This window comes from Palaemon carinicauda, chromosome 1 (genome assembly GCF_036898095.1).
Source record: "Palaemon carinicauda isolate YSFRI2023 chromosome 1, ASM3689809v2, whole genome shotgun sequence".
In the NCBI taxonomy this organism is placed as follows: domain Eukaryota; kingdom Metazoa; phylum Arthropoda; class Malacostraca; order Decapoda; family Palaemonidae; genus Palaemon; species Palaemon carinicauda.
In genome coordinates, this window is record NC_090725.1 from 186627161 (window position 1) to 186643930 (window position 16770).

Consider the following 16770-nt stretch of genomic DNA (forward strand, 5'->3'; position numbering starts at 1 on the left):
CCCATAAAACACAACCAAACACCTACGGGCTGCAAGTGTGCAAGAGCCCGTGCCTGGCTGTAAGGGTCAGGCAAAAGAAAAAATAAAAAAAAGGAATTAAAGAGTTTGAGCAGGACTCAAACCCCAGTCTGGCAATCACCAGTCAGGGATGTTACCACATAGGCCACCACCACCTGATGATAGTGAGAAACAGAAGACTGAGAGCCTCCCATCAGGGTTTAAAGAGACTTGTTAATGAGAAACTGACATTAGTATCTTTCCCTAAAACTCTTGAAGAAAGAGTAAATAAATAGGTGCTCTGGTCAGAAAACACTTGCCTAAGGGACCGGATGCTCTTACGTAAATATAAGAAAAAATGGTTTCAGCTATAGAATAATTTTTTTTCTTAAAAAACACTATTCAAAACAAGAACCATAGACATTCTCCATGACAAAAATTTAATCATCTCAGTTTCCAAATTTCCAAGTAGAGGTCATGAGTCGCGCCCTTTAACCTGTTAAGCATCACCCACGTAATAATACATTTAACACGATCTACTCGCTACCGCCTTCAACGTGATATTACGTTCATGACTTTAAATGCGTGTTTCAAGTTGTCAGTCTCGTAATAAAGATGTTTACTGTTCTCCTGTATTTATTATAGGAACACCACTTGGCAACACTCAGAATATATATGGTGTCTGGCAACTTTGTCCTGAAGGTCGCTTAACAAAAGACAACTGTTACTGTCTGATTTCCTTTCAGTGCTCTTCAGGTGTTTATGAAGAGAGGGTATTTTGTTTTGTTTCTTTCACAATGAGTGGCCTGAATACAAAGTGTGTATCTTTAGATGAAATAAATGTAATACCAGATGAGGAGTCTGTTGATAAAAGAGTAATAATGCATTGATGTGTAATATTTGATTTTTCATTCCATATGTAGCCTTTTTGAATAAAATAATAGTATTTATTGTTTTTTATTCCATTATTTGATTAATATTCCTATATTTGATTATAAATACAAATTATAAGCATAAAAATTTATATCAACTTTCAAAAAATATCATTAGTGAAAGGACCGCTAACTACAAAAAAAGCAATGACGATACGTTAGCAGTAAGGTGGTCCAGAAGGGATGCTTAACAGGTTAAAAGTGAAGACACACCTGCCCCCTAATATTAAGAGCTTTGAAATGTATCACTATCAAAACTTGGCTAATTAATTGTACTGTATATTAGAGGACAGCGATGGAGTTTCATATTTGCCACCTTCCGTATTAAAAGCAGCCGGCCTAACCTTCTCTGGATTTAGCACTCAAACTTGAAACATACTATCTTTGTGGAGAACGGAATCTAATCCACTCCTCACAACGGTAATTTAAATCAAAGTACTATCCCTCTGCAGTAATTACTAACAAACCCAGAGGAAGGCAGCCCAAGATGCAATAAAAGTTATCACAAAAGGGAAGAGGGGTTACGTTGAGTTGTACTGATTGTGACAGAGAAACTGAAATAACAAAGGCCCTCTTATTATAAACTACTAAGAGTGCCTCATTATTTTACTAGAGGTGTCTATTGAAAGGGAAAAAAATGTGAAATTTTGTTTTGAATTTTACAGGTAAATATGGATAAATTGAGGTTCTTCACTAATTTTTTAATGGAGAGTTTCAATATATACATTTATTGATATACAATTTTTATGAACAACAATGTTTTTTTTTTTTTTCCAGAGAACTCCCATCATTGGTGACAAATTTGCTAGCCGTGCAGGACAGAAAGGTATTTTGAGTAGACTATGTCCATCAGAGGATCTTCCATTTTCAGATAGAGGAATCACTCCCGATCTCATGTTTAATCCTCATGGTATTCCTTCACGTATGACTGCAGGTAAAGATCACAAGCTTATTAGATATCTGCGTAATATACTAAATGTGTAGCTCTTAAGTACATGATAAAAGAAGCTCCCTTAAAATTAACAAAAAAGATTTATTTATTAATATATATATATATATATATATATATATATATATATATATATATATATATATATATATATATATATATAACTTCAAAAGTTCAAAGTTGGAGCAAATGTTTTCATGTTGACCAGGCTGACATGAGTATTTTTATAGTTTATATATGACATCGGTTTTTGACGTTGTTAATAGTGGCGGGGTGTTGCAATAACAACCCCCACACCCTTGAATCACACTAAACAGACAAATATCTCCTCTGCACAAACTTTCCCCTTACTTTATCATTAACCAGACTCTTAGACAAAAAGGACATAAACACAAACCATAACATAATCTTAAAAATATATTTCCTAATACCAAAAACAATCACTTAATACTAAAAAGTCACCAACCATATTCCATAACCAAAAAAATAATCACAACTCAGTACTACAATCTTAACTTAACACAAAATAAACATTAATTAACAAAAAAACTTCCGCAATCTAATAAACCCTATCAAAACTTAAAAGCTAAAATATACCACAACCACAACATAAACAGAAATATTTTATATATTTCTGAGTGGACACCATCGTCCACACAAGGGCCAAACTACCACTACAGTATATGGTAAACAGGAGAGTCTCTTAATTTGCCATAACGGCCTCAACTCCTTGATTCACACGTGTCAAGATCATCATCATCATCATCATCATCAACAACAACCACAATCGGAAGTAAACGGGCCAGGTCATCAACAATCGTCGATTCAAAGAGCAGTCTAAATATAATCAGTTCCGGGTCAAGTCATCAACAGTGAATTTAAAAAAAAAATCTTTCTCAAAGGAGTTAGTCTCACCAAGGAGGAATCACGGCTGTCAAAATAATTAAACACTTCCACGCTGGTAAATAATAATGATAATCCAGCATTCAAATCCCAAGAACTGACGCTTATAGCAGTCAAATCAAAATAAGCATTCACCCAAGACATTCACCACTGTCGTAACCTAACTAAAAACATAAACAAACAATCTCATTTAAACCAACAGTCTTTCTCACAACAAACAATCGATACACTAACACTCTCTCTCTCTCTCTCTCTCTCTCTCTCTCTCTCTCTCTCTCTCTCTCTCTCTCTCTCTCTCTCTCTCTCTCTCAGGATTTGGCAAACAAAAAAAATAAAAATAAAACAAAAATTAATCCTCCACACCATTATTATTACATTGGGTATGCTAATTTCTCGATTCATTGGTTTTTTGTCATTATTTGAAGTAAATTTTGATTCTTTCTAATTTGAGGTGTGTGTAGTAGTTGAAGCAACAATTTTTCCTAGTCTAGACAACTCAGGTGATTTTCAACATTCCAAATTTCAAAATCTGATAGTAGTGTCAGGAAGGCATGGATACTTCTTTGACAGAAAAACCTACAAGGAATTGAGGCTAGTGTCCTTATACTGAAACCTCTGAGAAGAATTTGGCATGAACTTCTTGAAATGCCTATATTCTTCAACAGATAGAACAATATTAGTTAATGATCTAAGTAGAATAATAATCATTATACTGGTATATGTAACCACTTGGAAACCAATGTCATAATTCTCGTAAATACTTAAGGATCGGTGCCTAACCTAAAATAAGCCACTTGATTTGATACACTGCCACGTAAATGACTCAAAGAAATTTTTGTGAACTGCAGTGAATTGGCACACGAAAGTAAATGTCTGTCAGGCTGATGGAGAACATCCAATCCTCTTTCTGGATTGCACCATTGCTGCTAGGACTTTCGACAGAGTTGTCACAAATATCTTTGTAAGGATGAGCGCTTTTTCAATTTTGATAATATATATTAGTCTTCTGCTTCCTGATAGTTTCAGCACCAGAAACATACAGTTTTAACATTCCGGAGAGAGAGACAATACTTCTGTTGCTTCTTTGTACAATGAAATTTTACACCTCTTGTTATACGTACTAGGATTGTGGACATACCTGTGTAATTGGATTGATGTAGCTGATAAAGGAGCGTGAAAGTGGGATTGAGGTACTGTATTTGATAAAGAAAGTAGTAGTATAGGAGAATATGATATCCTTCTTGGAAAACTAGCAAAAACCAATGTTCTGTGGAACAACTCCCAACTTGATTTCAAAATTAAGTAATGTCTACTTCATGAAAGGCCTGATCGAAAATAATCCACGTCACTTGATTGAGCTGCCACAATATCTTTTTGAAATACGATTGTCTTCTCTTAGAAGAGTAATATAACTACGAAGAAGACTTAGCAATATCATGCCCCCTGACCCCTGAAGGTAGTTGCTGGAAATGAAGTAGAAAAAGAGAGAAAAGGATACATCTGCCTCGTCAAAATTAGCTTGACATGAAATCTCTTTAATAATTTTTGTGATGTTATAGATATTGAGAATAACACCTAAAACAGATGAAAAGATCAAGTAAAGCTTTTAAGAATCGTAATCTGATTTGATCAGGGCACAACACAATTGTTCCTCACATTTACGAACAAGATTTGTAAAGGTACCTGATAGTTCAATAGCAGTATTGGTAATGGTTCAATTCAGACAGATTAAGAAATCAATAATCATAGGGGACCCACAAATCTTTCTCTAACAATGGACAAGATCACACCTAGAACTGAGTCATTAAAAAGGATTATCACCGCATGACCTAAATTTTGCCAAGCCAAATACTAATTAATCGAGTGGTTTTTTAGGTAAAATTTTTCTAGTTAATCAAGTACTGTAGCCTTAATTCAAAAAAGACTTTTTGACCATTTACATTAAAGAAGTCATTAGATTTATTTATTTTGGAGATGCCACCAAAGAAGGCCTGCTTAACATACTACTATCCTACTGGGCTTCAACTGAGATATTGAGCAGATGCAAAAAAGCCAACAAAGTCCTTATTTGTCTTAATACCTAAAAACTTTGAGAATAGAGGCCAAAATTCCATCTCAGTAGAAAAATGAGCATAACTAGTTTTGACCACTCATATCCTCTGGAATAACTTGACAACTTTCTTAAGCGAAATAACCAAAAGAAATTTATCCTACATTTCGTCAAATATCTTCTATAAGCCAGAGGATCAACATGACCAAACTGTTGAGTATGGAAAATGCTTACTAGGTTACTGCATTTCCACAACTGGTATCTGAACCTATAGAACACTTGTCAAAGGATATGAATATGTATGATGATGCCAAACCCTCACCATCTATTGATGTCCTCCAGAACCTTTGGTGGTGTATTGTTTGCGTCAAAATTTTGGTTCTGAAACTCTTGAAAAAAAAAACTGTTGGTCTTCAGCTGCTGATTCTCATCTTAATTTGTTGGACAGGAACTTATGGTCTTTTAAATTTCTTATTACTGATCTAGATATTAATCTCTGGGACTGTTGTTCAATGAGTTCATTATGTATGTTGCATAAGATTTTTTATAATTCTGACCATCCTTTACATTCAGATCTTCCCAGACAGTTCCATCCTGTTCGTAATACTAGGCATGCAGTTAATGCTAATAGTCAGGCCTTCTTCATCATGAGGTTCAATGCTACACAGTACTCTAAAAGTTTTATTCCAGCTGTGACCAAGTTGTGGAATGATCTTCCTAATTGGGTAGCTGAATCAGTAGAACTTCAAAAGTTCAAACTTGCAGCAAATGTTATGTTGAACAGGCTGACATAAGTCTTTTTATAGTTTATGTATGAAATGTCTGTTTTAATGTTGTTAATGTTTTTAAAATGTTTTATTTTAATTGTTCATTGCTTCATATCTTTTATTTGTTTCTTTATTTCCTTTCCTCACTGGGCTCTTTTTTCCCTTTTGAGGCCTTTGGGCTTATAGCATCTTGCTTTTCCAACTAGGGTTGTAGCTTGCCTAGTAATAATAATAATACTCTGAAACTACTAACTCTATAATTAGTGACTCCTGATCTACAAAGACCAAGCCAAGAACCATAATTGCCAGATTGACTGATGTTGCAGGGACTCGCTCAAACAGAATGTGGCTGAAGCTCTGAAACTGTGTGAGAAGTACAGTCAACAGACAATAGATGTTGCAGAACACCATCAACCCAAGATTATAACGTCACTTTTCTGGCACCGGGTTAATGTCTGCAGATCACTTGTTTTAGGAAAAGCACCTATCAGTCTGACTTTGAGTACTTAAGCACCAGAATAGGTCTCCAAGTAGAGGTCTGAGCCATATGAGATCTCCATCTTCCTATGCTTAGCATCCCTATCCAGAAGTCTTTTATTTACTAGTGTCCCATTACTGCATACTGACAGGTGAAAGGGAAAGGTATTCCTTGCAGTGAGTTAGAAAGCCACACATTGTTTACCACAATGCACAGTACACAGAGTGGTGATCAACCTTCACAGATAAAAAACTATTTAATTTACATTTACTGTTCTGAGGTTTAAAAAGGTAGGAGACATGTGAGTAATCCTGAGCCAAAGTAAAGTATTATAAACCAAACATTACACTTGAAGCAAAGTGAATGTCAAATCATTTTGTGAGAATGTTCAGGGATCACAATTTTTTTCAACATTTTGGTTAGATCCATTAATTTATACAGGAAAGACTTTATATAGTTTGGAGAAACATTCCAAATTTCAAATTCATTTGAGAAATATGAACTCTCAATTCCAGGTGTATTACTTGAACTTCTGGGAGGAAAGGCAGCTGCAGAATTTGGCAAATCTTTTGACTCAACACCCTTTGAGTTTTCTGATGAAGACCCTGCTGTAGACTATTTTGGTAAAATTTTGGAAAAAGGTAAGCTAAGAAGTAAGGATATATATTTTTCTCTACTTGGATAAATGCAGTTATTTAAGATTTGTAAATAATGATTGTAATATATGGCCTATTCAAGTTATATATAGAAATTAAATTATTCTAAAATCTTATTAATTATTTGACCTATTCCAGGGGGTTTCAACTATTATGGTGAAGATACTCTCTACAGTGGAACTGATGGTCGAATGATTGAGGCAAAAATTTTCATGGGTATTATATATTATCAGAGACTCCGTCATATGACAGCAGATAAGTGGCAGGCAAGTTATATTTAATAATCTCCATAAAGCCTCTTTATAATTCAGTTATTTTGAGACATTATGGTTGATACCCCAGTTTTCAACATAAAAATTTCCAACTAATATTTTATACTATAGATTTAGGCTAGGTAATAAAAGAATTTGACATCTGGAATTTATAACTATTTTATTTTATCTCTGTGAACCTCCCCTGAAGTTCATGTTGGTTGTATTTGGCAGCTTGGTATGTCACCGTTACAGCTTGGTATGTCACTGTTACCCCTCAAAAATGAAAAAAAAATCGCCATGTTCTTTCCTTCTAATATACTAATGTCTCTAGTAAAGTAATCAGACCAATCACTATCTAACGATATAACATACTGCGCATGTTGTATCGCCACTTTCAGTCTCCAAGTCGCTGTAGTGGTGTCAAGACATGCACTCCAGATTGTCTGTGCTTATGTTTTCTTGTTATGTTTCAGGGGTTTAACGATTTCTTTTGTATTTGTTAGCAATTACTGCCTAGATAGGGCAATGGAATGGTTTTTGGGTGATCATGATATGTACAGTGGAACCTCTACATACGATTGTCCTAACATACAAATTTTCCAACATACGAAGTAAAATTCGACCAAATTTCTGTCTCGACACCCGAAGTAATGCTCCAAAATCCGATGTAGATCTTGGCTACGCCGGTAGATGGCAGAACGTAAGAGGGACGCCATTGAGCGTCGAGTGCTCTGTTCTCTGTTCTTGTGTGTATCGTGTGGTTGTCCTCTGTTGGGTCTGTTATTAACAGTGCTTATTTTCTTCCTTTTCTCACATTTCCTTTTTTATTTTACCTATAATCATGGTGCCTAAGAATCTAAGTTTCAGTACAGGTAGTGGTGAGAAAAGGAAGAAGGCAAGTCTTTAATTAGAATTGAAGCAAGAAATTATAGAAAAACATGAGAGCAGTGTGCATGTGAGTGATACTGTATGGCTAAACAATATGGCCGGAATAGGCCTATGATCTCGACGATCATCAAGCAGAAGGCAGCCATTAAAGCAGATAAACCATCGAAGGGGAACACCATTATTACAAGACATCGTAGCAATACCCTGGAAGAGATGGAATGCCTTTTGTTGATAGGGATAAAGGACACAGAGATTGCTGGCAACGATCTTTTGTGAGAAGGGCCAGCGTGATGAACAGAAAGAAAGAAAAAAGTGAAGCAAAGAAAACCAAGATAGCATTAACAAGCTCTTTTAAAAAAAGTCTTCTCTCTTTTTCTGTTTCTCTCTAAACATAGCATTAACATGTTCTTTAAATAAAATCTCTCTCTCCCTCTCTCTCGTTCTTCTTCACTGTTATAGTGTTAGAGACGTCTATTATTTTTTTTCTGAGAGAGAGAGAGAGAGAGAGAGAGAGAGAGAGAGAGAGAGAGAGAGAGAGAGAGATTAAACAAAAATGTGTTTAGAGTACATATGATTTTTAACAGCGTCAACGAGTTGAAAAACAATTAAATGTAACTAAGAAAGTAATAACAGCTAATCTGAATTCCTTTATTAACTAAAACAAATATTGATACAAACACACTTGTGTGCGTATGCACAAACACACACACACAGGTGCAAGAATTGCTACGCAGTAAGAGACAGACGGTCGGGGAGGAGGTAGAGATGGTGACTGCGATAACGTACCATAACTTGTCACTGAAAGTGATGAAAATTGAAAATCAAAAGAAAAAATTAAAAAATATGAAATATAAAAATAAAAATAAATAAATAAGCTAAGTTAGATTAAAGTTTCCGTAGTGTAAGTTACGGTACGTTATCGCAGTCACCATCTCTACCTCCTCGCCGATCGTGTCTCCTCGTGCGTGTGTGTGTGTTTGCGCATACGCACACGAGTGTGTTTGTATCAATATTTGTTTTAGTTACTAAAGGAATTAAGATTCGCTGATATTGTTTTTTTAGTTACATTTAATTGTCTTTCAACTCGTTGACGCTGTTAAAAATCATATGTACACAACACATTTTTGTTTAATCTCTCTCTCTCTCTCTCTCTCTCTCTCTCTCTCTCTCTCTCTCTCTCTCTCTCTCTCTCTCTCTCTCTCAGAAAAAATTAATAGACGTCTCTAACACTAACAGTGAAGAAGAACAAGAGAGAGAGAGAGAGAGAGAGAGCATTTATTTAAAGAACATGTTAACACCATGTCTACCTTCTCGCCGATCGTCCGTCTCCTCCTGGCGTAGCAAATCCTACACCTGCGTTTGCCTGTCTCTAAGGTAAAGTGACAATAAAACACATTTTTTATTTATTATTTCTTTATAATTATCTTTTTTACATTCTTCTTTCATACTATGCAGTTATGTTATTGTTATGTGTAATTATATGTAGTAATTTATTAAGGAGTTAATTTAGGTTTTTGGGGTGTGGAACGAATTATACAAATTACAGTGTATTCTTATGGGAATATTTGCTCCAACATACGATTGTTTTAACATACGAGGCAGTTTCTGGAACGAATTAAGATCGTATGTAGAGGTACCACTGTATTCTCTCTGTATCTGTTGGCGGAGACATCTTTTTGTTTAGAGAAATATATTTTGAGGAGTGTACAGGCCTAACTGTTCGTCTTTGGAAAAGAGTATTTCATGGTTCCTGATCATATTAAAATTTGAGAGCATAAAAGAGGGAAATCGGGAGAAGACTAAGCTTGATTATAGATGGGCTGATGACGATAATGCCACTCCAGCCTCTAACTCTGCTACAGTTGTAACAAATTATTATTATTATTATTATTATTATTATTATTATCATTGTTATTGATATTACTTGCTAAGCTACAACCCTAGTTGGAAAAGTAAAATGCTATAGGCCCTAGGGCTCCAACAGGGAAAATAGCCCAGTGAAGAAAGAAAATACGGAAAATACAAGAGAAGTAGTTAACAATTGTGATAAAATATTTTAAAATACAAATTACTCAAAATTTGTGGTTTTTCATACATAAACTATAAAAACTTTAGAAAAACAAGAGAAGGAGAAATGAGATAGAATAGTGTGCCTGAGTGTACCCTCAAGCAAGAGAACTCCACCCGAAAACAGTGAAAGACCATGGGCTATGTCACCATCCAAGACCAGAGAATAATGGTTTGGTTTTGGAGTGTCCTTGCCCTAGAAGAGCTGCTTACCATAGCTAAAGAGTGTCTTCTAGTTTTGATAGTCATAAGCTTCAGAACCGTTTAACGTCACTAGCTTCTTTAGTGGAAAGCATTCGGTTAAGGATTATAGTCCAGCCCTAACCTTCCCTGTTTCAAAACCAGTCCAAGTCCCCAAGTAAAGGTTCATTTGGTACATGGCACATCCCAGCTTCAAAATCCTCTCATATCACCTCAAATTCTTTATTTACTTTAGACCCTTTGCAAAACCCTTGCATGCCTACATTTTTAGCCTCTCTTTTAGATAACTAGAGTTAGACAGATGACCGAGATGGTAGCCAGGAACCTAATATTGTTCCTCTTACTAAAGTGAACACTTATAGAAAACCACTTAGTCCCTGTGATGAGATGGTAGGTTGGATCCTTATATCACTCCTCTTGATGAAGTAAGCTCTAAACATCTTATTTTGTTTTTGGATGGTGTGGAAAATTGTATGATTCCTTTTGATCAAAATATTTTCTTTTTGAATTGATCTACTAAAGATTCCGCTAAATCTGTTTGGTTACATAATTTTGGAGATGGCGGTGTATATTGTTCATTTGCTAGCTTGGCCACTAGCTTCTCACAGGTTTTCTCTTTCTGGGAAAATGTAGACGTACCTAAATTGAGAAAACAAGTCCCTTTAAACACCTTTGTATCAGTTCTCATCTGAGGTAAAAAAGGAAACAAATGACAGTTTAATAATTTCATAGAAAATCCTTCAGGTAAAGAAGATGCTGATGAATATATATAGGAAGAATCAGACGAGTTATCTCCATTTAGTCCTCAAGACAGCTAATTTCTAAAAGATATCCAAATATGTTACTCTGGGTAAGCTGTAAATTTTATTATTCTGAGTTATTAGGAATGACTGCTACCACTGTGATTTATGCACATCAGTTTTCACAGTTCGTTGGGGTTAAGATTGATAAATTGTCATCCTAAATACAAAGAAAGATGTTAATTTACATTCTTATTTGTTGTTGAAACCTTCTAAATTTACATTCTTATTTGGTGTTGAAACCTTCTAACCAACAAAGATAGATCAGTTGCCCAAGCTTGCTCTGGATTATGATCCAATGTCTGTCTATGAGCTCATCAACAAATGAATTGAAATTATGAGAAACTAATAAACTTGAATTACTAGCTTACCTTAAAGAATTCTTTTAGAATTTCTTTGGGCATTTGTCAGCAGTATAAAAATATATATGATTAGATTGAAGGTTTTCTGCTATTCAAATAAAAGTTAATGAATCATTTTGCTTTAATGTTGCCAGGTACCTAAATGAAGTAATGTTCAGATAGTTAGGTTTAGATCATTATTATCCCTTGATAATATATAAATATTGAATTTATAATTCTTGTCAGTATGAAATGCATTTCAGATTCACGCTGCATGGTTTCTGATACAGTCACGTTCTTAAGTGATGATACGGTATACTTGTATACTTTTATTTGTTCCAACACAGGGACTTACCTCGAACTACTTTCTTAGGAGTTACCTGAAACCTCCTCTCAACCGACCAGAGTTTTGTGTAGTTTACCCTACTTCCATTTTCTGTGGTGGAAGGCCTATGCGGATGGATACGTGCCCTGAGGGCAATCTCAAGGCAGGCCTCATGTTAGCTTGGGTCTCGACCTTCAGTAAGTTCTCTGGTCGCGTCGTGATATCATCTCGACGCTCTCCATATCTCAGTGCGACCCTTTGTGTCCCCGACTCTTGTGTACCGCATGTGTTTCCACGTGGTCTGCTGTGCTTACCCATGTGCTTTCGTGCTTTTAACTTAATTCCCTCGTGTTTTCCCTTGTGTTTTTTAGCGTTCTTTTTCATTTTCCGCTATGTTCCTGTGTCTGGCGGTATTGTGTTTGTGCGTGATGGAGCATGCCCGCCGTTGTCCTGGGCCTAGGGCCGGGAAGTTGTGTGGAGTGTTTTTGTCCAAGCCCGATGTAGACCCGGACTCCCTTTGTTCCTCGTGTAGGGGTAAGGTGTGCTCGTCTTCGGACACGTGTCCTGAATGTATTTCGTGGAGTGAAGTTCAGTGGGTGAAGTTCGGGACTAAGAAGAAGAAGTCGTCAAAACGTTCTCCCAGGAAGGCAAGTTTTTCTTCTCCTGCGACATCGGCTGGTGAGAAATCGGACAGGGTTCCTTCTTCTTCCCCTACCCAGAGTAGGGGACGAGGTAAGTCAGTTGAGGGGAAGAAACTGGTGCTTCTTTCCCAGGAGTGTCTTTTAGATTCTGGGGTGACAGTTTCTGTACAGGCAAGTGGGGGACCTGAGGGTATGTTTTGTGAGGGTCCAAAGGACGTTGCCCTTGTGCAAGGGGGGCACGTTTCGGCTGGCGACCCTGTGTGGAATAAAAATGTACCTTTTTCTTCTCCAGATTCTTGGGGTAGATGTTTCAGACACCTCCGCAGCGGAAGGCGCCCCAGGGAAAGAAGATTCCCCGCTAGAAGATCCCCTCGGATGGAGCCTACCGAGGACACCATGTAGGTCTCCTATGAGAGTGGAGGACGGTTTGGGCTCCTGTTTCCAGATTATAGAGCGTCCTACTACTTCTCTAGCGCCTTCGTCGGCAATTCCTGAGGTTTTTCTGCAACCGTCGACGTCCGGGACCCAACAGGTGTTGAGCAAAGCTCCACCTGCCCCTCGGTCCCGTTATAGAGAGATGTCGGAGTCTTCGGCAGCAGGTTCCTCATTTTCTTCGGAGGAAGAAGTTCGAAGGAAACACCGGAGGAGGAGAGATAGATCTAGGAGAAGACGGTCCTACTCTAGGTCTCCATCTAGGTCGCGGCATAGCAGGAGGAGATCTCATTCCCCGCAACGGAATGTCAGAAGAAGTTCTTCTCCGAATGAACAATGGGTCCTCGTCCCCCGCAGTAAGCTTAAGGACCTTACTACGGTCACGAGCACTGCGGGTCGGCTTACCGGAGACAGTCCTCCTAGAAGGGCCTCCGACAGCCGCAAGTCGGCTACAGCCATGGACCATAGATCCTCGTCGGACAGGCGTAAGACCTCGAAGAAGGAGACTCAATCCGCCCAGCGGAGGGAGTCGCCTCTTAGGACGGGCAGCCGCGACGAGTCAGCCTGTGGGAGTGATCGTCGTGCACGGCTACCTCCGTCGAACATTCCCATGGAAGAGCTCGTTCCCTGGTTAAAAGATCAACGAACTGCGGTGGCGCCCGTCTCTTCCAAAGGGCGCAACCTCGATCCTCATCAGAGCGCAGTTGCCCGCTTCAGTGCCACATCCCATCCCCGGACGGAGGAAGCGGTTGATGATTCAGAAGAAGTGCCAGCGGAGGACTCCGCGTATAGGAGAGTCATCAACCTGATCAGGAAGCATCATAGGATCGAGGAGCCCGTACCTTCGGAGGAGGACGTCTGGAGGTCAGGCCTCAATAGAATCATGGATGAACCAGTCCAGAAGAAGCCATCCTTAGCCCTGCCTGAAGTGAGAGACGTTAAACTGGGACGGGTCCACATAGACAAAGTTGTGGCCCGAAACAGGGAGAACTCTAAAGGGCAGAGTGCTTCCAAACTCCTGCAAGGACTAAAATCGCAAAGTAAATATTATTCTTTGGAAGGACGTCCACATGGAGCCAGTAAGCTGGAAGACTCCCTGGAAGTTTTAGGCCAAGGCTCCCCAGAGGACAGGGCCTCTTCTGCGCCGATCTACTTCTCGCAAGCAGAGGCGATAATGATGGAGGAGATGTCTAAAGACACCTCATCAACGTCGCCTTCTGGTTGGACTGGTGGGCTTCTACACTAGTGGGCACCCAGATTTCCACAGAATCAGCAGATCCCTCCAAGCGTGATGCGTTGAAAGAGTTCGTCAGCTCGGGGGGGCCGCGCTCTGAAGTTTTTGACCTTCCAGTCCTTAGCCTTGTCTGCCCACTGGGTTTTAAGGAGGCAGGACTCAGTACTGAAAAATCTGTCTAAGAAGATTCCGGACAGGGAGGCGAGGACACTACGGAATCTTTCAGTGTGGGATGAAGGGCTCTTCCCGCTCAAGAAGACGGAGGAAGTCTTCGAAAAACTGGCGAGAGGAAGGAGACCGTAGTACCTAAATCGCAACCTATGAGAAGACCCGCTTATAGGAGACCTGCTCCCGAGGCTCCTTCGACATCTCGCTCTTCTCCTACCCAGGTAAGGAGAGAACCCTCGACGTCTCTGTGGTCTCAGACTACGCAGCCCACCCGAAGGGGAACAAGCTCGGCTCCAACCTCGTTTAGGACAACCTATCCTTCAGCCAGGAGGGGACGTTCTGGACATTCCTCCCGAAGGAGGTAGGGAGAGAGGCCCCCTTCTCCTGCCCAAGCCTCGGGTAGGGGGATGCCTCAAACTTTTTTGGCAAGCATGGAAGCTCCACGGAGTAGAACCGTGGACTGTGACAGTTCTAAAGGAGGGTTACAGACCGCCCTTCCGGGCAGACCCGCCCCCCCTTATCCCAGCAAGTCAGGCGGAGTGGTTAGCCCCCAAAGATCCCTTGAAGAGAGTAGCCTTGCAGGAGGAAGTCTCCACTATGTTGGCAAAAGGGGCAATGGAGACTGTTCTCCTTACGGGACCAGGTTTCTACAGTCGTCTTTTCCTGGTAGAAAAAGCAACGGGTGGTTGGAGACCAGTGATAGATCTGTCGGCCCTCAACAAGTTCATATGCAAGACCGACTTCAAGATGGACACCCCGAAGTCGGTCCTGGAATCCTTGAGGGAAGGGGACTTCATGTTGTCCATAGACCTCAAGGACGCCTATTTCCAGATTCCGATTCATCCCTCCAGCAGAAAGTACCTCCGGGTGAAATGGGGTATCCAGAGCTTGCAATTCAGAGCCCTGTGCTTCGGACTTTCTACGCCCCCCCAGGTATTTACAAGGATTTTCACGACAGTCTCCGTTTGGGCTCACGAACGGGGAATCCGTCTGATTCGTTACCTGGATGACTGGTTGCTCCTTTCTTCCTCAGAGGAAGTTTTGAAGGAACAGGGCACGGAGCTTCTTCAATTCTGCAAGGTCCTGGGTATCACCATCAACGTGGAAAAACCTCACCTGACCCCCACCAACAGGTTGACGTACTTGGGCATAGTCCTGGACTCGCTGTTAGTCAGAGCCTTCCCATCGGCAGACAGGTTGAACAATTTGGATCAAGTCCTCCGTCCGTTTCTAGCGGGTCAACCCAGAAGAGCAAAAGACTGGCAGCGGTTGATAGGCCATCTTGTGTCTTTGGAGAAACTGGTGCCTCAAGGAAGACAGAAACTCAGGAGCATCCAGTGGAATCTGAAGGATCTCTGGGATCAGAGGGACTCCCCCTACAAAATTGTCCCGATTCTTCCAGAGACCAGACAGTCTCTGGAATGGTGGCAGGATCGGTCAAACACTCTCAAAGGGATGCCACTATCTTCCGAGCCCCCAGATTTGTTCCTCTTCACGGACGCGTCCAAGGAGGGGTGGGGAGCTCACCTCCTAGGAAAAGCAGCAAGAGGCGTTTGGACAGAGATCGAGAGGACTCAACACATCAATGTCCTGGAGATGAGAGCTGTTCAGGAAGCATGTCTACACTTCGCATCCCTTCTAAAAGGAAACACAGTGGCGCTGATGTCAGACAACGCCACAGTAGTGGCGTACATAAAGAAGCAAGGGGGACTGAAGTCAAAGGAGTTGTGCGTTCTCGCGTTGGAGATCCTAAGATGGGCCGAAGAAGAGCAAGTCAGGATGAGAGCAAGATTCATTCCGGGAAAGAAAAATGTCCTGGCTGACGGCCTCAGCAGAGTGGGTCAGGTAGTAGGAACCGAATGGTCCCTTCACCCGGAAGTAGCGAAGTTCTTCATCCAAATGTGGGGCTCACCGGTGATGGATCTCTTCGCAACAAGACTGAACGCACAGCTCCCCGTATTCTGTTCTCCTGTCCCAGACCCAAAGGCGGCATTGAAGGACGTCTTTCAACACAAGTGGGACAATCTCGACGTTTATGCCTTTCCTCCATTTGCACTGATCAGACAAGTGCTCAACAGAGTCAGGATGGCTCACAATGTAAAGATGACTTTGGTAGTGCCCTGGTGTCCGGAGAGAGAGTGGTTCGCAGACCTAAAAGGGCTGGCTTGTCTTCCTCCGTGGCCCCTTCCAGACAGGCCAAACCTTCTGAGACAACCACACTTTCTAAGGTTCCATGAGAATCCTCAGTCCCTTCGTCTTCACGCCTGGAGGTTATCCAGCGCCTTCTGAGGAGAGATGGATATTCGGCAGTAACAGCAGACAGGATGTCTCGGTATCTTAGACAGTCATCAACAGCAGTATACCAGGCGAAATGGGCAACATTTACAAGATGGTGTGCCTCAAAAAAATCAAGCCCTTGAGGGCTTCGATCCCGGACATTGCGGACTTTCTCGTCCACCTCAAGGATGAGGTGGGCATGTCAATACCAGCGGTGAAAGGAGTACGTGCCGCTCTGGGCCAAGTTTTCCTCTTGAAAGGAATTGATCTAGGTGCTTCTAGACATATTTCTATGCTCATCAAGAGCTTTGATCAATCCTGTTCCCCCTATACCTCCAGGGTTCCTCAATGGGATGTGGCTAGAGTTTTTGATATGCTTAGTAAGCCTCCTTTCGAACCTTTGAAAGATA

The 16770-nt window shown here is 40.4% G+C and overlaps 1 protein-coding gene across 1 annotated transcript in view; it reads left to right on the forward strand.

Moving 5' to 3' along the window:
- The window catches only part of Polr1B (RNA polymerase I subunit Rpl135), a 494679-nt gene that overhangs the window by 412937 nt on the left and 64972 nt on the right, over nt 1-16770 (forward strand). The window contains exons 18-20 of the mRNA XM_068386504.1: nt 1707-1863; nt 6592-6717; nt 6871-6998. Of these exons, the coding sequence (XP_068242605.1) occupies nt 1707-1863; nt 6592-6717; nt 6871-6998 (411 nt within the window). The remainder of the gene's footprint in view (nt 1-1706; nt 1864-6591; nt 6718-6870; nt 6999-16770) is intronic.